Raw genomic sequence first — 22,981 nt, 5'->3', positions numbered from 1 at the left:
AAAATGCTAATAACGCTGGCTTTTTGTATTAAGTAAGAGTTATTCAGTGGAAACCGAATCGTTTTAATATCATGCAAATCAAGGAAACGTAAATATTTATAGGAAAACAACATAGGGAGAACAGGGCATTTACGCTTGCTCCCTTAACAATTCAAATCAGGTAATTTTTGGCAGAGAAGTAATTTCAATTGCGACGAGAGAATTTGCAAACTGCAAAGCGTGCGCACTAACCTCAACGATTGCCCATGTTGGACTCTTATTCTGGATCTGAAGGATGTTCGTCTATTTCCACCCTATATTCAAGCGAATGCGCACGTAAGTTTGGCTCAGTTTCCCTCTCAAGTCGATAGAAAATTCCGAATCATTTAGAAAGCTTCTTTTGTTATTCTTAATGAGCTTGAACAATTGGTGAGAAATTTACTCGTGCAGAAGTGTTTGTTGAACTTTGTCATCGAGTGAAATGAAATAGTAATTATGGTTGTAATTCATGGGATTCTTAGTGTTTTGTTATTAATCGTTTGCTATTCAAATGGTAAGTATTTTCAAATTTATATTTTGAAAGTTGCTTTTTATATCTTTAGTTGATGTTAAATAACATAGTAAATGGTCCAACAACTTTCAAGATCACGAATATGCAGCTCTGAAAAGCTAATAAATCCAACCTGAATTTGTAGCCAAAGTTTTAAAGTATTGCCAAATATTTTACGAGATCACTTGTTATTTTATTTAGCTTCTGGAAGCGACAGTCCGATAGTAAACAAAGTACTCGAGAAAAGTAGATTTGTTAGCCAATGAAAAGTCTAAAACAATGGTAACTTATTCAAACGTTTGAAAGTTTTTATTGTATCATTTTGGGCAAATATAAATCTATATCAATATTAAACTGCTTTATTACTAGAGTAGTAGAAGTAGAAGTATAGAAATAAGGCAATGAGCGAAACAAATGTAACTGGGGGCGAAGTAATTAGTAGCTAATCAGGATATTTTCTAGTTGTTGTTTATGATCTACTCTAATGGCTCTGATAAAGTCAATTAAGGTTTGAAAATAGTTTTCGAAAAACATATGTAGGTATGCTTTATATAAATATAAAGTGAGATTTTTAATAGAATGTTTCCATTGTATAGACAAATATTTTTCAGTTTTTGCGCCATATTCTAAACGTATTGCATAATGCATTTAACCAATATATTGAATATTTTATCATTGTTTAAAACTCACTAATAATTTATTTAATTATCGCACTGTAATCGTTAGTAATAACAATTGGAGCATACGAGTATATATTTTTTGTTCTATTAAATTATGATCAACATAAACTACTATTATGTCCTAATATTTATTTAGAAAATTTTTTAAAACCTTTATTTTGAAAATAGTACATTGTGGAGAACTTTACGACTAAAGGCGGTTGTAATGACTAAAACCGATCTTTGAAAAAGAACGATCTGAATAACTAAAGACTCATTCATCGGAAACGATAACGCGTTTTAATTTTTATATTATAGTTATAATCCTCCCTGTTTTTTGGAAGAAAATGGTCTGAAAAACATACAAACATAAGTTCTCTAAATTAAGTAATAAGCGTTTTTTTCTTAAATTCTATTTGCAATCAGTGTGTTATATTTTGCAAAAATATTCGATTGTTTGTGCATTCCTTAGGTTTTTCGAGATGCCACAAGTAATTATGTTATTATTAAGTTTATTAATGTTCTTTGTCGTTAATGTTAATGTCAGATCGACTTAGTTGCTACTTTTTTATCCACTTTCTTTAAGTCACCCTACACATATTATCAATAAAATTGTTCATTAATTCATTCAATCATCATTAGTGAACATTTTTTAAAATTTTTCTCAAAAGTCCATATGGAAATCTTTCTGTTAACAGAAAGGGCAACTAATTTCACTGGGCAGTAAAAACGCAGATGCTGCCAGATGGTTCAAATTTTATTAAAATAGCTAATCGGACCTTGTTACAAAGTTAAGAAAATAATTTGGCCATAATTCCGTCGACATCAATTATGTCGCTTAAAGTCTTGAGCATAAATTACTACAAAAATTGATACCAATTTTTAATTGGAAAACAGTATGACGATATTTTCATTGAAAGGACGACAGTTTTTTTAAATAAAAATTCGTTCGAGTTCGTCTAAAAACAGCATATACAGCGTGATTCAAAATCGAATTCACCAACTTAGAGGTGTTTTCACGGGGTATTTGGTAGTCCCAAAAAGATATAAGAAAATGGTTATCGCCTAAAATTTCGATTTTTGGAAAACTACAAAATCGTACTATGTCTTATATCACGTCCACAAATGATATTTATTTCATTCAAATTACGTAAACACCTGTTGTAAATTATCAAAGCTTATCAGTGAAATTAAAACGCAATTAGAGAAAAACGGATCTCCTTACTGATGGAAGCATACATTCGTCACTCTAACCAGCTGTTAATTATGTAATGTTTTAAAATTCAGTTTTTCCAATTGAGTTTCCCAAGAAATAATCTAAATATCTGTGTTTTAATGCGAACGTCATTTCGTGAGTTATTGATCTATATCTACCAAAAAAACAGCCATAACATGTCAGTTCACATCAAACTTTCCCGGTTTTATGTCGTAATTTTCATTATTAATGTTTCTAGCTCACGGCACCGTTTAATATTAAAGCAAAGGATTCTAGCGACATGTTTTTGCATTCAGAAGGCCAATTATTGCCTGATTCATGTGTGTTGTGCTGCTTCAGAAAAGACTCGGGCAACTGCTGCGGCGGCTATAAACTCTGTAACTTGTTTCTGTAACAAACCCCCCCGGTGTCATGAATAAAAAATAATTCTGAGTTACATAGAACAGTACCTCTATCAAGTAAAGTTTCATAAGGTAGCATTACTTGCTTACGAAACAGAATGGATACGCGCAAAACAAAGCGCTAAAAGAAGAAAGCACGATACCGCTTCAACATCCAACCCCAAACCACAAAAACCCTCCAGCAATCAAGGTAACATACCTAGAAAGGCACAAACTGGACAAGAAAACGTTAGAAGGCCACCACCAATCATAATAGAAAAAATTAACTTTAAATAATGATAATTGAACATGGAACAGTGAATGGGTTCCTTGTAAAATGTAATCAATGTTTTCTAAGATTTGCTGTGATTGCAAAGTTACATTCCTGTATCTTGCAATTTATATATTAAGTAAATCTTACTTTTAGATTCTTTTTTGTATTTCGAAACGATTTTTCTTTGATTTTGTATTACGGTTTCCAAGAAATGCGTTTTAAACACTATTAATTACCTTCTGCTTTGCTTATTGAAGGATTCTTTTGTCTATGACACCAATACCTTAAAAATATGTGCATTTTCATCTCCAACAGCATACACAGCTAAATTGCTTAGTATAAAAAATTTCTAATATCTTTCATTGTAATGAACCATTTTTGATTTATCAGTATGTAATGGGTCAATTTTCTTGAAGCCTCACAATTTGTTTCATGGCACCTCCTTGGTGCATTTATGTTATCAAGTTGGAATTAGTTATTACAGTCGCGAAATGCTTCTAAATGGGACGACTTTCAACCAATGAATGTTAATCGCTGCCAAAAGTAACCTGGCATGGAAAAAATAATGCTTATTTTGGGAAAAAAATTATATTGTGTTCGGGTGATATGTGTTTTAATGCACTCATACAAATATACAACCTGCTTCGATCGATCTGCAATCTTCTGCAGGCGTGCTTTAAAATTCTACTTTTAACGCATAAGTTATAAATAGCTTTTCCAAAAAGTAACTGCGATTTTCTCACTCATTCAAGTGTCTATAAAAGTGGCGCACCTGCAACGAAGATATTCCTCACTAACCTAAGTTAAACCATCAGGCGACTTTCGCTGAAAAGTTGCAGCTGTAACCAGAATTTAGATTCTAGAAATTTAGCTACATCTCAACCAACACGTAAGCCCCTAAAGTATTCATAAGCTGTCTTCACCACATTACACTTTCAATGTTTGCCAGAATTAATTGACGCCAAAAATAAAGTTTAAGTGGTAAATATGTACAGCTGAAAGAGCGCTATTGGTCTAGCTCATCTTCAACGATTACTTTATACCGAGTTTCTCCAAAAGTTCGAGATGAAGAAGAATGTGCCCTAAGCTTTAAAGAATCAATTTTATCTATAACAAGCAACAGACTGGTTACAACCTGTATCATGTAGAAGATTTGAGCTAATGCGAGTCTCGACAAAACAGATAAAGTACCTTTGGAATTACTCTTTAAGTTTTGAGAAGCACACTTTAAAACCTAACCTCAAATATGATGTAACCCTGACATAATTGTCAACAGCTATTCCAGTTTGTTTTTGAGCAAAAAAGTATAGAAACTTAAATCTTCCGGAATTTTTTTTCCCATGTTTTGATTGTAATGTTTAGCTAATTATCCTAATCTGCCAAATTACCGTTAACGACTTTACAGAGTTGCTTAATTGCAAGCACCATAACCGCTAATATACTCCAGGAAAAACTCAAATGATTTAAAAAATATATTTTGTCGGGATCTCCAAGTAACCCCACCAAAGACCTTCAAAAACGACCGACATTTTTTAATCTTCCTGTGAATCGCGTAACATTTTCATGAGTATGAGATTTTTTGATTACATGAGGAAACGCGAAAGAATATGTTTGGGAACTCAAGTAATTAAGGAAATTATCATGACAACCAAGTAGTTCTTGGAATTCGTCACATTTGACCAAAAAGTCAAGCAACCCTGTGGGCAAAAGAATTTAGTTACTGTTAGACTGAACAAGTTGCCGCAATCGAAATGTTCACCTCGGCAATCTGCAAAGCTCGAAAGTCAACAACAGCATGGAATAAATTAATATCAAGCCTCTTTCCAGTCAGTACAATAAATTACCTGATGCTCGAAACGTAATTGCCTCGATTTAAATGATTGCCATTTAAAATTAGAATGCACCTCTGAAATTGATTGACAATTTCAAACGATAAACGTGTTTCCAGTGCTTCAGGTCTTTTCAACAATGCTGAAAACTAAAAGTTATGAGAGCGTTTTGTTAAATATGGAACAATAAAACAGAACGTTTTGATGTTTTATTCGGAGCCATTTATAAACTGATATGTCACTGTATCGCTGAATTGATTAAACAGTAGATATACCAAATTGATGAACAAAAATTATATTTGAAAACCTCGATTTAAAAAGTTTTATACAAAAATATATAAATAGAAATATGTGGATATCCTATACAGTCCTGCATATACAGCAATTGAGACTTGATTGCAAAAATAACTAGGATTCAAGTTTTTTCGCGCATATTCTAAATTTTGCGAATTACGTAAATAAATGTCATATACAATACTGATATGCAACATCAGCATTAAAATTTTCCGGAAAAAATCTATAAAATTCTGTGAATGTTGAGTGTATGTATATTGAATGAATGTATGGTGGACGGCAAAATGAGTGAACGACTGTTTAGTGAAATATGGAATGCAATAAAGGATTTCCGTTAGTGTCGACGCATTCCGACAATTCACAAAATTATACGTTACCCGTTGATGCATAGTCAAAAGAATAGCTTGAATTTCATTACATGGTTTATTTTAAAGTTGCGTTTAAGTTCGAATATTTTGGATGCGAATTTTGCGATCATAGTCACTTTTTTATAACTACTGTTAATCTGTGCCTACTGCATCCAACCATACCTTCCGGCGTTGATTGAAAGAGTATATACTCTTCAATCAACGCTTCTGGGCGTACTGCTTACTGCTTCAAAACATATAATCTTCTCCTTTATGTACCGCCTTCATGTCGTAGGTCGGCTATCTTCATTGCTATTCTTAGTTTGGAAGCAACGTCTTAGTATAGGTTACTTTCCGACGATTTTTCCCTGCATTGTGTGGTGAAGAATTGCATACTTTGTACCCGTCATGATGTGTCCGAAATATTGCACGTTTTTTACTCTACTCCTTTCTCCGTTTTCTTAGGACTTCTAGATTTGTCACATGTTCTGTCCATCTCAACATCTTACGGTTGGTAAACATCTATATAGCTTCCAATGTCCACTCGCAAGACACGTTCAGGGTTCAAGCAAAGACATATATAAGATGATATTAATCAAACGCCATACAGAAGGACCTGAAATACATAACATCCGAGTTCTTAGGTCCAGGCTTAGATTGCGACTGCAGAGCAGCTTCTCGATCGTCATGAAAGATATGCGAGTTTTCTCAATGTGAATTTTTGTTTCTGAACAAGAATCCACGGAATAGTTGAGACTTGTAGTCAAGTAGTCTACTTTTCGTTTGTTTTTTTTCACACCTTCACCTTCTACATACAGACCTTCAATAGGCAATTTAGTTCTGGTCACAATCATGTTTTCGATCTTTTTAGCGCTGAGTGTTAGACCAAATACTCGACCAGCTGTGATGGCATTAGTTAAAATACTTTGCTGGTCGAACTTGCTTGCAGCGAGAAGTACTGTATCGTCTGCATGAAACAAATTGGTCAGTAAAATGTCGTTAACTCCCTCTCCATTTCGAACACTTTGGTTCAGATTTCCTCTGAGTAGAGGTTCAAGATGAATGGTGAAAAAACACATTCTTGTCTGACTCCTCTCTTGATTTCCAGAGCTTTAGTCAGTGCTTTAGTTTTGATAAGACTTATCAATAATCGTTTTGCAGTAGTTTTAAGATTTTTTAGGACATTTTAAGGTTTTGAAAGTACGAAATTGAGGGTAGATGTTCTTAAAGTCACGAAACAATACCAACATTTGGCCAAAAGTCAGGCACAACTGCTTGTTGCATTAGTATTAACCACACATTTTTTCGTTGCCATTTTCCGGGCATTTGTTGGTCACTTCTCATTTAATTAAAAATGATAATGATTCTCCTAGTGAAAATGGGCATGTTCTATATAATTTTTGGCCAATTTTAGAAGAACATTTTTCTCGCATGAATTCTGGCGATAAACTAGTTTTTCAGCCAATTAAAATGTTCCGATTTCTACCACGTAAGTGCAAAACATTATTCATGTTCATTCCTATTGAATATTCTCCATATTATAAAAGAGATCTGAAGGAGAGAAAATCCACAACTTGATGTTTATCTTAAAAATAAAAACCTTAGTTAATCTATGGGTTTTCCCCCGGGTCTTCAAATGCTTTATTATAGTCAATAAAGAAGGTGTAGGTACACTTTTTGGTGTAACCATATCATGCTGGGTTTCTATATACAGGGTATATTGTATTGACTTGTAACGTTTAAAGAACGATAAATTGTGAGAAGAGCGATCGTCATTTAAACGAGTAGGCAGAACTGTGCACTCAAACGCAAATTCTTGCAACTATGTATTTCCTATAGATGACAACACCTCCATAGAGAAGCTGTTTTGCTTATTCTAGCTGACTCTAAAACTCTGGCCATTCTAGCTGGCTCTATTCTGTCGTCCGAGGCGCAAGCTGGGGTTTTCTGTCTTGAGTAAAAGTTCGAGCTGATCACACTTATTGTGTAGGTTCGGAGGGCACTTGTTACAATAACAAATAACAAATTGGAACATGGGAACAAATCTTTCTTGGGAATGGGAGAGCGAATTACTATTGACCCTCTGGTATGAATTATAACCAATCAAATTTTATTAATTGCCAGTCTGAAAAGCGTATGAGTCTCAAGTAAAGTTTTTAAGATGAAACCATCTCTAACAAATTTAAATGTCGTAGTAAAATATGTCTTTGTTTTACAAGCTTTTTCAATTTATTGCTCAGATGATGTATCCCGTCTGGTGCAAATTGTCGCAAACTTAGTTAATCACATACGCTTTTACTTCCATGTCTTTGATGTAGAAACTGTTGACGATATGCTGCAGTAGCCGCTCTCGCATGTATATTGCAAAAGCCATAAACAAACACAATATTTGTACGTTTATGTGATTTGAACTGCGAAATTTTGCAGCACCAACTAAACTAAATACATTAATTATTTATGTTCTTGTACTGATTACAAAATCACCGTACTTGCCTTATATGTGATGCTGTGTTAAGGAGGTGATTGTCACAAAAATGGTTCTCAAAATAAGTCGCACAATATATTCTACGCGCGATATATCTATCGATTGGCATCATAAAATTCTCAACGGAAACTATATTGGCTGTAGAAAGGACCCACTGAGAATTGTCTGTTACATCTGTTATTTACACATATATGCAATGCGCTTTAAGTGGCGATAATAGATTTCGAGAAGAATTTACTGAAAAAAAAGTATTTCTAGAGAGAAGCCAGAAACCCCTGTCGCTTCGATGTTTAAACTAGACAACTCTAACTATTGGCTGAATGAATTTAATCTAAGTCCAACCTGTCTGCATCAATCTAAACAGATTAGGGCGATCAGGCATCAGTTTTCCTGCAATATTTGCAATTGTTGAAGGTTTACATGTTTTGTTGGGGTTAAATCCACATAAAATTTGGGAAACTGCTTATACAGCAGCCGTGTGTATCATTGTCAAGGTATCTGCTGAGCTTTGCACTTTGCTATTGAAAATGTCGGCAGAAATGGTATCTTATTCCAGTTTACTTGCTAGTATATGATATCTTAAAGCTGCGTAGTAAATTTGTTAATATGTTCTTTGGAATTAATGAACAATCATGAAGTCGGCGGTCAGAGAAAAAATAAAATTTAACGAGAAGAATACCAGAAATCAATATAGCAGACAAGAAAGTGGTAAAATAAAATACTAAAAATACTGTTTTGCTGATGATACAAGTATAGCAATCTGCGTAAACTTTTGGGACTTTCCAAGAACGAATCTAGAGTCGCATCGCAAAAAATCAACAAGTTGTGGGGTTGTAATGTGCTCTTTCTAAATCTTGAAAAGATCAAGTTGGTCAATCTTTTGCTATCAAATCAAAAGCCACCAAATTATCGAAGATAAAATATACTCAGCAGACATACTTATATAAAAAGCAACTGGTAGACGGTAAAACAACCAAACAAAAAATGGTTGTTTTAAATTAGTAACGAGAACCATGTAAAAACTAATTACTTCCTATAAAATAATTGCATATGGTCTTAATACAGGACACGCTGCACAGAGTAATGTTTGCCTATAAAACCGCGGGCACACAGTATGCCAAAATTATGTTTGTTGTGTTGGTCGGAAGGTTTACTATAGCTTAGTTGTGGAATCTTCAATAAAGGCGTACCAGAAAATTGGAAAAAGATGGATGATTAACACATGGTGATCTTAAAGTTAATTTCCTAAATGTATAAAATTGCATCTTATTAATAACAGTCAATGGACTTATTGTGATTGCGTCCGGTTTCATCCGTATCAATTAGCCGTAGCAAACCTTAATATTGTTAGGTACGTGTTGTATTATGTTGTATGTAAGTAAATATCTGCACCTCCGCAACTCCAATCCAAAGTTCTGCAAATTGTGCACTCTATAACGTAAGTATAACGCAAAAATTTAATAAGCAATCTGGAAATTTTTATAAATACTTGGAGCTTTCTGCAACGAGAATTTGAAAACTGTGTCCGAAATCGTGTTACTGGCACATTTCATGGAAAAATAGCAGGCTGTAAAAAGTTGTGTATGGATTACCGAGAGAATGCTTAACTGCACTTTTAACATGAAGGAAGAGATTGATACAATAGAAACAATTCACAGATCAGATTGTGGAATCAGACAGTCGAAACAGAAAAAAATTACTGTTGAGTATACATGTATAATTACGAACGATATTTCGGTGATATGAGGTTTTAGTTATTGTAGATTAGAAGCCATAAAATGTAACGAATTTTCATAGTCATGTTTGGTGAAATTCGTGCCGGTCAAAATTCTATGATAATTACTATCTTCGGACACAAAGACTGATACGATACAAGTCACAGTTTTCCTCTTAGGAATCCAGATTGCATACAATTTTACAGCCACCATGTCGCCATTCCAGAAACATGTTATCTGTTGTCTGCAATTTTCCAGGTATCATAAAGGTACGAGTAAATAACGTGTTATCCCAAGTTATGGATGTACACAGGCACTGGAAAAATTACGAGTCTGATAGCGAATTATCTGCAGTAACCGAATAGTTAGCAATATAAAAGGGTGCAATTTTTTTGTTTCGCTGCTATAACGGGTTTTCAGTATTCTTCTGTAGTTAGGTCAGTAACAATACCAATACCAGCTCTAAGGGTTTAACATAAAAGAAAAAATATTCGGTTTAACCGATGATAACTTATTAAAAATATTTTAAAACCAAGAATTAGGTATACATTAGACACCGGTTTGCGGGCAATAGTGAGTGAGAAATCAGTTGAAATTGGGAGCCACCTTAATCATTAAGTGTTCTTTATTTACAATAGTGCTACATTTAATTTAAATTGTATTTCTGTGAGTAAAGTTTTTTGAAAAGGCAACATCCATATTAATTAATAAAAATAACGCAGTCAATAAAATACTTCAGCGATGCCATTTTGCAAAGTCTTCTAATCCTAAAAATCTTATGTATCAACAATTAGAATAGTATCGAGCATCATATCAACATCGACATCATACAATCGAATAAATGGATTGATCGAATTAAAGTAAAGACAGATTAAGAACAATCGTCTGAATTTTGAACACATTTTTAGTAGAACAAAACAGAACAATTATAATATTGTATAGTTTTTCTTAAAGAGAAAAGAAGCAGATGTAATGAAAATTTACATACTAGTATTTTATTATTAAATATTATTTTATCAAATATATTCATTACTATTGTTGGTGCCAATTTTAAGTGTTTTTTAAACAAATACTTTTCAAATGGCCGAGGATTTTGAACCAACCGTTCATTTCATTTCAATCGAAAATCTTGAATGATAGACCATCAAAAGAACAATTAGAAACAATCTAAATTAATATCGCATTTTCTCAGACTTTAGGGGGGACGTTATATGCCCAGTAGTAACATCACATATCAAATTAACGCACAGTTGCGACAAAAACATTTTTTCGAGAATCGACAAGAATATACAACTTTTGGTTATAATCAATGACATGTGTATTTATGCTATGGCTTCTGAATAATTAACAATTCTATAACATTCCAAGTTTTCATGTAGTTTACGTTATTATACATAAGTTAATGTTCATTTAAATTAACATGTTCCTCAAGTTGAAAGGAGAAACAAAATCCTATTAAGTGAAACGGTTCTATTTGTCACTCTTATTTAACGTATATTCTTGTCTAGACTTTGATTCGGCTGGCTAAATTCGAAAATAGGAGATCCGCTCTAGCACAGTTTTATCGATTGCTTTGTGTACCTAAATCAAAAATTTGCACCGAAATATTCAAAGGAAAATTTGCTATTCTTCCACTAAAATGTTTTGTTTTCAGACCACCTAAAGCTACATTAAAATCAGTCATCCATGTCATCCCAGAATTTGTCGCTGGTTTTGTTTTATTCCAGTTCTCTCAATTCACATTACATGTGTTCTTTTGCCACAATTCAGCTGGAATATTTAAAGCTGAGTGATTTATTGACTCGGCAGTCCTCATTTTGAATCCGTATTTTCCGACAAATGGAAATTTCGCATGTCACTTTTCGCCTGGATGATACTTTTTCATTTAGCTATTTTATTTCGAAATTTATATTAGCTTTTATAACGCCAACGAACAATGCGATGCAGCCGATTTAAATCAATAGTTTTATATTTTTCAGTCTCTTTTAATTTAATTCATCTTAAAATGAATAGGAAATTTTATGCATGTGATGATGAGACTGATGTACAATACCAAGAAATAAAATATAAGAAATTCATCTCAATTACCTTACAAAATCAACAAAGAACGAAGACGATTGGTATATTGAGAAGTAGAATATAAAAATTTCAAATTTTCATCCGGTATCGGCTAGCAAAAAAATAACAAGTATACCGTGTTTTGCTCTAAAAAATAATGTGATACAGAAGTGAAATTTTTTAGTCTCTCACAAAAGTTAGAATAGGCTTTAAAATACTCTCTCAACGCTCTAACAGCTACATACGTCAGCATCTTTTCGGTAGAGAAAAATAGGGCTTTACATAACACTTCACATCTTTAAGGATAGTAGCAGATAATATTATTTACAAAATATACGATAGCAAGATGCAAACTAAATTTTGAGATTTTTTCGTCTAAGCACTCTTATCCTCTTCCACAACACATTAGGTAATGAGACACAATTCGGTTATTTAAACACTGTTTTGTCAATTTTATATGCAAAATTTATTGACTATGTATATGTGTTTGCTGGGATTTTTGTTGCATGTGCTTCCATATAAATCTAATATCTCGGCAGCTCCAGTAGTAGGCGCAAAATGTTCGGTACCGGATATCGAGAGCGTGTACATAATAACAACCTTGATGAAAACGAAAATTTTTCATCTTTTCGCATAACTGGCCCGTTCGTCCTTAATGCGAAAGTTAAAATTGAACTTTTAACTATTGGAATATTGTACCAGTTTCCATGTTACTCATTGTCATCAAGTTATCCATTAAACCCAAAGAGAAACTACACAAATTTTTTGTCAACTCGTGCTCTTCATGTGTTTGTGAAATGTGAAATTTCGAAAGTTGCTAGCATGCTTTTATGCGAATAAATTGTTTATAATTAATAAGAAAATGCATTTGCGCATTAAAGGGCAACTGCACAATACTCCGAAATATACGAAACACTATTAGCAGCGATGGAGTGCAAACAGTTAGCTAACAAATTGAAACGAATCAATCGCTTTGATTTTCTACTGGACCATTTGGCCTTTAGTTCTAAATTGATGTTATGTAGAACCAATTTATCCCGTAATATTATTTTTTCTAATTTATCTTTCATTGATAATCCTTTCCACATGAAGGCCAGTTTGAATGTGATATTTATAGTTTCCAGTTGATCTACATGTACTAAACTGTTATACTTTTAGTGTATCTAAATAAATTAATTAGGATTTAATAGTAGAATTAAATGAAATAGAGTACATTTTTAATAAAAAAATAAACTGTTGTAATCTTGTTTGTTGTTTCGATAACTCTACATTTTTAAGTTATTTGTTGTATTTTTACAGGGTGATTCAAAATTGGGTTATTGAGGGTCACTTGGACAGCACCAGGTCATTTGTCATTAACCGATAACCGACATAAGTATTGAATTTTAGATTAATCCAAGATTTATAGAAGCATTCGAAAGATAAATTACCATCTTTGCTTCACATCAAGAAACATTTTGATGTCAGAAAAGTACTCTTCTCAAATTTTTCAATGGAACTTCAAACCGGCAATGCTGTTTTCTGTCATTAACCGTTAGCAACAGGTAGATAACTTTTGTCAAGAATAACAAGCATGTGCCATTTATAATACTACAGGCCAACAAACGATCAAAAATTTTATTTGGGTGAAAATGAAACGACATTATCGTTTTTGTTTAATTTATTGAGCAATTCGTTCTTTTTCAACGGATTATTTCTATAATTAATGTAAGGAATAGTCTAACTCACAAATCGGAGCTCCGGATTATGCACACTACTTCTCTTTGTCACTTTTCAACCAAACTCTAAATTTGATTTATATAAAAGTTTACTTCATTAAAGAAAATTTTTCTCGTTAAAGTAATACGCTGTTGCACAACATCAGTTTAAAAATTCTGCTACTTGTTAATAGATTTGAATAAAATTTAACTGTTCGGATTGAATTCAAGTTGTATTCTGGATTTAAATTCTTTTAAACTTCTTGGAAACAAGTCAAAAGTCTATAATTAAACATTAAATAATACTCGTTCAAACGCACTTCAGACTAAGAGTTATATTGTTCGATGCACAATTGGCAATGTCTGAGGATAAATCGTTTTAAACTTGCTGAGAAAAATTCCAATACTGGAAACCTTTCAAATTATTGTTGAAAAAAGACAAATAAAGTATGTTTGGGGCAGAGGCTCACAAATGTATTTTTGATAAATATGATTTTAGTGTCAAAAATGTAGGTATGTCTATGATAAAAAAGAAACGTAAGGAGACATGAATTTGAAGTGCAATTTCAACACCAGAGTATTAACTAAATATTTATGTAATTGAGTTGGGAAGGAAACATTTTTAATAGCTTAGAATTAAGCATAGAATATGCTCAAATTAAGAAATTTCTAGTTTGAAATTGCTGACGATTTAGCGGTGGTCTGGATGAAGAATTGCTATGCAACGTGTCCAACAGTTGTAAGAAAGGCTGTCCTAAGGGCGGTGCAGACACAACGTTTTATCGGTCCATAAAATGGTCATGAAAACCGTTTGACAAAACGTACAGATAACAGGATGTTCACACATTTCTGTTTTACAGTGGAAATTTCAATTTGGCTTCGTGTTTGTCATGGATGAAGCACTGATTCGAACTCCCGGATTTTGTTTCATTGAAAGTGGCAATAAAAATAAGCAAAAAAAAGTGGGCGCCATGGGACGCCCCACAGAAGTGTTAACTTCACATTATTTATAGAAACCATACAATATTGAACTTGTTTAACGCATTATGGCAATACTTTATTTTATATATATTAATTTATAAATGGGTCTGGAATAGGTAAAATATAATTTATTTTCCTTTTGAATGTAAAATTTATATTTTAATTATATTACATACAGTTAGGATTCGTCAAAAGTTGCAGTTGACTAGATGGTTTTTATATTATTGTTATCTAATCCCACAAAACACAATTCGTTTATGATAATTCTAGTAAGAAACGAAATTCTGACACTCGATTTGATATAAATATCTGGAAAATACCACTTTAGTCGTAGTACCATGACTTGTTAGTAGTTTGTTCCGGATTATTTTTCATCTTTAAATGTAAATTTGATTCAAGAAACGGTATTAAATTTCGCTCTTGATCAGACGAAAAATCAACATTAAAATCGCAACTTAGAATCACTAGAAATTTATGGTAGTTTTGGCCAAGTAAACTGGAACAGTAATGGAGTCGCCATGTGCGTGCGAGAGAACGCAAGATGTTATAATGTGCGAAATAGCGCGAAGCATGGAAAGCTCTTTTATAAGTTTTTTCATATTACAAGTATACAAATACTACTTTTACTACTAAAGAATGTGTAGAATTTTACGCATGAAATCATATTATTAATAATATGAATATTCAAAGTACAGTAATAGTTGAAACAAGAAAGCAGCAAAAAAATTATTCAAGTCATATTTCAAAATTAAATTTGTGAAAAATGTGCTCCTGAATTGGATACAGTTGTTTTTGGGAATGGCATTACTTTTCTGTGAAAACTGTCGGGTTCTGTAACCTTTTTACATCAATATTGCATTGGAAAAAACTGCGAAGTCAAATGTTAGAATAAAAGCTTCATCGGCGCTTGCAAGCGTTTCTATGATTTGTTGGTTTTCCTAAGCCTAAAAATAGTCCATCATAAGTGGATATCATAATCTTCGACTCGTATAACTGTAAGAAAATTAACGTGATTTGGAGCTTAGGTTTGAGACTTAGAACATTTAACATTCATTTCTCTAATCTACATTTAAAGCGTAAAAAATGGGAACACTTATTACATAATAAATAAAAGTGCCATCAGAATAACTGCTTTTTGCCCATCCGGCAAAAGCAATTTATCATCTAAAATACCAAAAGGATCACGCTACTTAAAGATGTAAATAAATTTTACACCCCAAGCATTATATTCACAGCCATCATCCTTCAATTACCGAGCACGAAGCCATCAATTTGCGATGTAAGGGAGTTTCAAAAATAAATTGTTAGAAATTGTGTTCGCTTTCCAAGTTTTATTCAGGAAAGTTTGCAAAAAGTTTATGAGACTATAACACCAAAAAGAACTTTCTCTCGTATGGCGAACGTGTTAGTTTCGTTTCGTCTGTAGATTATGTTTTGTTTACGAATAATTACGGTTATTAAGTTTGAAGGGGATTAGTTTTGTTTGAATTATAATTTTGTATGAATGCATTTTCCTGATGTTGCCTTTAGTTTCGGTGGTGATTCTTGTAAATTGGAGCTAATTGATACCTTGCCGAATCTGTGACCTGTGAAAAGTAACAAGTAAAACGAAAGGGTCTGTGCTCTGTCCTTTTCATATTCTAAATATTTTCTAAGCAAGATTATGAAATTTCGCAATGTGAGATATAATGTTTATTTTATTTCTGAACGAATAAGTAACGATGTATTTGCATACAGAGTCTCTCAATACAGTTTTGGAATTATAACGTTTATAATTATTGCATATGTTTTTTAATTCTATTTAACAAATGTAGGGTGGGCTCAAAAGCCACAAACTTTCTGTCACAAATTGCCAAAATATGTATTAAATGCCCTCGTTTCAAAACGAACAAGCTTTAAACAGAAAACAGTCCAAGTTAGATATAAAGGCAGCAATTCAAATAAACATTTTAATTAGCTTCATGTTAAACCTCTTCGCGACTAGCCGCCCCAACCTAAAAATTTTAATTGGCACTAGCTGTTATTTTATGCCGCGTATTAAAGAGTGTTAAGTTCTATACGCATTAAAGGTAACAGAACTAAAACAGAGTGCGTCGTTTTTGATGTAACTAATAAACAAATTGAAATCAATTGAAGAGAAACTGAATTATTTATTGAGTTTCAAATGTTTTGTTGGGAAACTGAAAGGCAGGAGCGCCACCAGTATTATTAAACATTTAATTTTAAAGTTAAAAAAATATGTTTCTTTTTATTAAAATCCAAGTTCTTCACGTAGTTAACGAATATGGGTACAAATTATACACAAGCCACAGGAAATTCAATATTTTATTTTCGTTATTTGTTTTAGAGATAAATTGGCGTTGTTTTTTGAACGGTTTTGTTAATAAGCAGAATTTATATTGGGATGAAATTGTATTAGTATTTAGAAAGACAGAATCCCATTTATAGCAAAAAATAACTGCTTGGGAAGGCGTTCTTGGAAATGCAATAACATGATTTTTTCTAGAAGAAAATTGAAGAGGAGTTACTGACATCTTTTAAAAAATGCAATAGACTCACCTGTTGCTAAATCATTGGAGAGCCAACCATAGCAATACGCTTTTCATTATTCTTTAGCACTGGACGGAGAAAATGTGTGACCGCCAAAGCCTCCCGACTTCACTTCATTGGATTGGACTTTTACCTCTGGTATAATCTTATAACGATATTTTGTAAAACTTAACCGAATGATGTTGAGAATTTTTAAAAATTTAAAAAACGAATACGCACATCAGCGCAGTACATTTATSCAAAGTGAGCAATRAATTTGAACATCGYCTTTTTTATTAKTGGGCAAATAGAGTCACTTGGGAGGATTAGGCCATTTGGGAGATCTAATTGCGTGATATTGAAAGTAWRGTTTGATTATTAATTTTGATRATAAAATATMATAAATTTGTTTTCARCTCTTTTTSCYATWTTTGAGAACGAAAATATGAAGCCGTTTTAAGGGCTTTTYCTCACTTGRCAATTCTTGCCACTTAAAATGCATATAATGTAGTGGCTGAACGCAGAGGGGTGTGACCTAAAGCTAATTTAAAAATTAATGTTTCATATCTAAAYTAAATTGACGTGTTTTTTTGAGAATTTTTTTSCTAAATATCTGCAGTTAATAATTAATTATTWTGCTGTAGCACTATAAATATGCTCATTTCAACTCAAAATAAAAAATTTCTTAACATATTGCCGGTTGGGGTTGGCAGCTAAATATTCAGAAATCTGGAATGTGTAAGACTGCAAATGGAAACGTAGCTTAAACTCCCCAATACGATACCCTACATTTAGCCGCGTTCGAAACATAATCGCAGTGAAAATTTGTAATTACTTCTTCATCAAAAACTCTTTGGCAAGCGAAATTACTGATAAAATTTGAATTTAGTTAAACAACTTCGATTCGTGTGGTAGAATATTCGAAACTGTTATAAAYATAAAATAAGTYACCCAGAAAGTCATGGCTACCAAATATYATTCATTAAGAGACATTYGTCTTCATTAACAGATAGAAATTTGCTTGTTGAAWATTGATTGTTTGAAACAGACAGTTACTTGTTAGGCTACTCTGGTAAGTATTATGCAGGTTTACGCAAGGATTTTGTTAGCAATGTTGCACCGGCTTAAGAAGTATTTTTTTATTAACACCACGTTAAGGAGGCTGAATTCGGCTTAGAAGAGTTATGTTGCTTCGAGAACAACAAATACTTCAATCTTTTCAATTCACAATTACATTGTGTGTTGGCGGCGAAACATTCGAAGACCCGTTTTCTGTTTTACGAGTAAATCAAAGCTGTAAACACAAGGAATCTCCCCTTTGTTTTCTTATTCGGTTTCTGGCTGTTGTCAAGCAGAGCATTCTGTTTTATCTTTCTCTTAATTTATGTATAGGAGTATTCTGAATTAAGTTTATTTTTCGTCCAGTTTTATTTTGAAAACAACATTTTGCTACCAAGCTTTTAAGTAGGATGAGTATCAAGTTATTTTGCAAGTTTTTACAAACACCTACTGGCTTATTGCTGATTTGCACAGTATTTTCGTAACAGACAAAGTGTATTTCGTTTCCCCCAAAAACATAATTATCTCTATATTCTGATTTGAGGATTGTCAAGTTGGTGGTCTTGCACTGCTCGACAACGCTGGATTTTAATATGAAAGTTTGAAAAGTAGTCCAGAAAATGTAGGCGTTCAGACCCAAAAGCAGATATAGCTCTCAGTCCATCTCTTTTTTAGATTGTTTTAACGCATTCAAATATTCTTTTTCTTTATTCAAATGTGCAAATTTCTTTAGTTGCACACTACAATCACCGATACCATCAAAAGTAATCTGCTTTTGCGGTAAATTGGTGATTTTGAAGTTTTTTTCCGTCGTGCATTAGAATTTCATTTCGACGTTTCACAGGCACAAACCGCTTACATCTTCAGAGGTGGTTTGCCTGAAAGCTGACTGTACCAAGAGCAGAGGGAGGAATGAAGATGCAAGCAGCTGGCACTTTCGAAACTTCAGTAATAAATTCTAATTGACGAGGCATCAAACATCCGAAGACCTCAGCAGTTTCGATCTCAACACATTCTAATGACTAAAAAACGACTACGTTTATTCTTGTTTACACTACCGATTCAAATCCTGGAGACCTCGTGATAAAAACATTTCATTATTATAATAATGAAATATTAAATTTTCTACTATTTGTGTTGCCGCGAAAACATAGGCCATATACATATAAAATGCGTTCTTTAGTTTATGGTGTGTTCGCTCTATTCAGTGCGTTTTTGCTATTTTCCGTCGTCGTTCATCTGATTCTGTTGAGTTCGCCTTTGTTAATCTCAAGTCCAAGTCGTTCTTAACGCCAGAATGCTTGTCCTTGTAGTGTTTTTTGTGTGTAATGTGTCATGTAAAATTATATGACGTGAAATCAACTAGAATTTTGCAATTCAAAAGCAATTGTCGGCTATAGAAAATTGCTGGTAATTTATTTCGCTATTATGCTCATATGCCCACTATAAATTTTGGAAGTCTGAGTATATCAAACAAAGAATATAATTACCTTGAAAGAACGTTTTGAGATACAGCGGAAATTGCTGTAGAATGTAACTCAATTAACAAAGAACATATATAAAAGCTTTGAGCGTTGTACTCGTATATGCGAATGTGATTAACAAATGCTAGAAGGAACTATCCAATGGAAGTTCATATAATTGTACGTTCTCGTTACTGAATTATGTAACATTTTAACTAAATCTGTTCTCAATGGGTAGAGCATATGTACCAAAATATTTGCTTTAACACTACTTTTTCCTAAACGTATTGGCTGGAGTATCATATATTTTTCCGTATTTAATATTTTATTTTTTGCCTTTCCGGAATACTTTGACTTGACTATGAAGTTTTTATTTGATTGCAAACTCTGTCCTTTTATTTGAAAAAAGTCATTGGTTGTAATGCTTCACCACAAGCGGTGTAAATTTTGCATGGAAAATTTACTTAATTGTCACTTTTAACGATATCTATGTCCCAGGATCGCGTAGTGCTTTTATCAATTATTTTCATTTCAAAAATTGTTAACAATTTGTTGATTTTTTTGGTTTTTATTTCAACTTTTGGTCGTGTCAGTCTTGAGTGGAACTTTGTGTCTTTAATTGTGTGTTTAATTTCACGCGCGATTTTTGTTTGCAGGTTTCTATAGAAATTGGACTGGTTTTATTTAAAAGTTAAATTGTTATAACATTTTTCTGTACTTTCAACACTCTATCATCAGCCGGTATGCGAGTGCTATAGTTGTCCCTAAAAGGGGTTAAGAAGATGAGGCGTAAAGTGAGACTTCATCTGAAAGATATTTGAATCCCAGTTATAACTGAAAAAAATAACGTGAAAACAAACATTTGAAAATGTTTAAAGGCTAGCTGCAAATTCATTATTTAAAAAATCAGATAATTTAACGAATGGCGAATGACTAATTAGCACAGCAAATAGCTCAAAAAGAACTTTTATTAAAATAGTTCACTTTGTCGCTTATAAAAACAATACAAAGCAATTAATTCCGGATTTTCGGAAAATTTACCTAATGAAAAATTTGTTCTATTAACATCCATTCATTAATAAGATTAATTTTGTATTATGTTTTTCGATAACGTTTTGCAACATTTGCAGTTCTTTGACGCTTTGAAGTTAGGTGTTCTTGTAGATCGTGGAGAGAAGCTAGTGGAGCTTTATATCTATAGCCTAAATGGCCCTGTAGAAAGATGTCCATATATAAAAGATCAGGAGACCTTGTAGGCTACTGAAAATGTACTCTCGGCCAATTCGAAGACCTCTAAAAGTAGGGATAAGAAACTCTTAATTAATTATGTGCATTATTAATGCTGCATAAACCTTCAATAATCTCTTTTAGTCTAGGAAGAATTGTAAAAAATGGTCGAATTATGTTGTTGAAGAAAATTTAAGCCAATTTTTTCAGGATTTTGACTATGACATTCTCTGAAAAAGTGTGGGTTCGGATCTCTTCAGAATCGACAATTATGTAGAATGGCCATATATCCGAGAACACATAGATATAAAAAAAATCTTACTCTAAAATTTAATTACCTACTTTTAAAAAGAAGCAAACTTTTGTTTTTCCCGCGACATGCACCAAATTTTAAACTCTAAGTTGCATTACATTTCATTAAATACATTTAACTAAGTCTTTACACCTGTTATTAGTTAAAATACAATTACCCACGTTATTTGTACGTGATTAAAACAATCCAAACTCATAAACGGCAAATTTAATACTTTTTAATACCTGGGATTAAAGTTTTTACTGCTCCTGAGAGCAATAGCGTTAAATACGAAGTGTCCTTTTATCGCAATGTGATAATTTTGCATACAAAGAGCGAAATTAATTTGACTGAAATTAAACCGTTAGATCGAGGTATCTAAAATTGAAATCTTAATTTAATGTTTTATTGGGAAAGTTTGGGACCTTTTATTCTTTTCCTGCTTTTTCTGCCTTGAAGTTAAATGAATTGTATTTTTCATCGGGAACGAACAAAGTCCCTGTTTGTTTTCTGCAGCACAAACGTGCATATACCTTTGAGCTTTGCGACAGCAATCTATTTTTGTGCTTTTTACGTTTGAAGAACTTCCTGTTTGTATTACTCAAGAAAGCGAAACATTTGGCTATTGAGAAAACATTGCATTTACTTCCATAAAAGTGTACGGGTTTAATTCGTACTGCTTTGAATTTGGGAGGAAATTAAATTTTTGATATGCATTTTTATAATTTAATGTTTCCAGTACTTTTCTGTGCATGGTATAGAGCAGTTGTACATAACAGATCATACACATAATTATTTCCTGCACAAAAGGCTATCGAACCAATCAGTTTTCTGCTCTTGCACATATTAAGGATATAAAGATATAAGGGATTTATTAATCGAAGACATGCTGACAGATTTTGAAAGAACATTATTTTTTACAATAAATTAAATGTTTAGGAAGATTGTTGCATTATGATCTTTCCATTTCCAAGGGAGCTCACATGCTTCATGGCGTTCATTTGTGATGCCACGCCAAAGTAACTATTGCATGTTCAAAGAATGAAGTTCTCAAACTATAATGTATTTTGAATGTTAGAATTGAATTGTAAGGTTTGCAAGTGTTTTTGGGTCCCTATAAGCAGATACACATCAGTAGCAATACGTAATAAATTGAATCTCCCTTCCAAATATGAAAGTATATTCAAAACATGAATAACGTTTTCTTCAATATCGTATTTCGTCATATAACGTATATGTCGCAAACCGAAGGAGACACACTGTATATTCATCTTACTTTATGTATTTGAATAATGTGTTAAATATTTAGCTATTTTAGTAAAATTTATAGTAAAATTGCTGTTCTCAAAGCCACTAGAGTAGGAAATAATCTGAATCGCCGTTTTTTACGCAAATAAACCATCGATCCTTGCTTTTGAATCTTCGAACGTAGAAGAAGAGATTACAACGCACTTTAATGAATAACCGGCCAATCGATTGCGGTTTTCAAATACTGTTCTTTCTTAGCACGAAATACAAAATATAAATATAAGTTCAAAACGGTTTTCAATATCTTAACGAGGTTCGCATTGGCGCATTTCTCTGGAATCGACACGAACTCCATTTTCAAATGAAAATAATATAGCAACTGCAAACTGAGCTGTTATTTTAGGAAATAAACCGAATTTAAAGTTTTGCAATAGAAGTTGAGACATTTCGTTTCCCTAACAAGCATTTCAAATGTCACAGCAAGAGCTTAACTTCATTTCCGTATGTAAAGTTTTGCTATACGCTGCAAAATGAAGCAATTATATTTGCATTTGTAAAAAAAACCAAACAAAAATTTTTTGAAGCCGGCTAAGTGGTAATAAAATGAGACTGCGGCTTTTGCCACCTTGCATAGCAGCGATAGATTACGAGACATAAATCGCCCATCGAAAATCGTTCATGCCAAAAGTAGGTTGAATA

General features: G+C 32.7%; 1 protein-coding gene across 1 annotated transcript in view; it reads left to right on the top strand.

Annotated features, from left to right (window-relative positions):
• Nucleotides 1-261: 261 nt before the first annotated feature.
• Nucleotides 262-22,981, top strand: part of LOC125505033 — a gene marked incomplete at its 3' end in the record, with an annotated part of 31,141 nt that continues 8,421 nt past the window's right edge. Inside the window, 1 exon segment of the mRNA XM_048667966.1 lies at nt 262-532. Within this exon segment, the coding sequence (XP_048523923.1) occupies nt 475-532 (58 nt within the window).

Source organism: Dendroctonus ponderosae, unplaced genomic scaffold (genome assembly GCF_020466585.1).
Source record: "Dendroctonus ponderosae isolate FM_Combo_2020 unplaced genomic scaffold, Dpon_F_20191213v2 Dpon_F_20191213_63, whole genome shotgun sequence".
In the NCBI taxonomy this organism is placed as follows: domain Eukaryota; kingdom Metazoa; phylum Arthropoda; class Insecta; order Coleoptera; family Curculionidae; genus Dendroctonus; species Dendroctonus ponderosae.
This window is presented reverse-complemented; position numbering and strand designations above follow the sequence as displayed.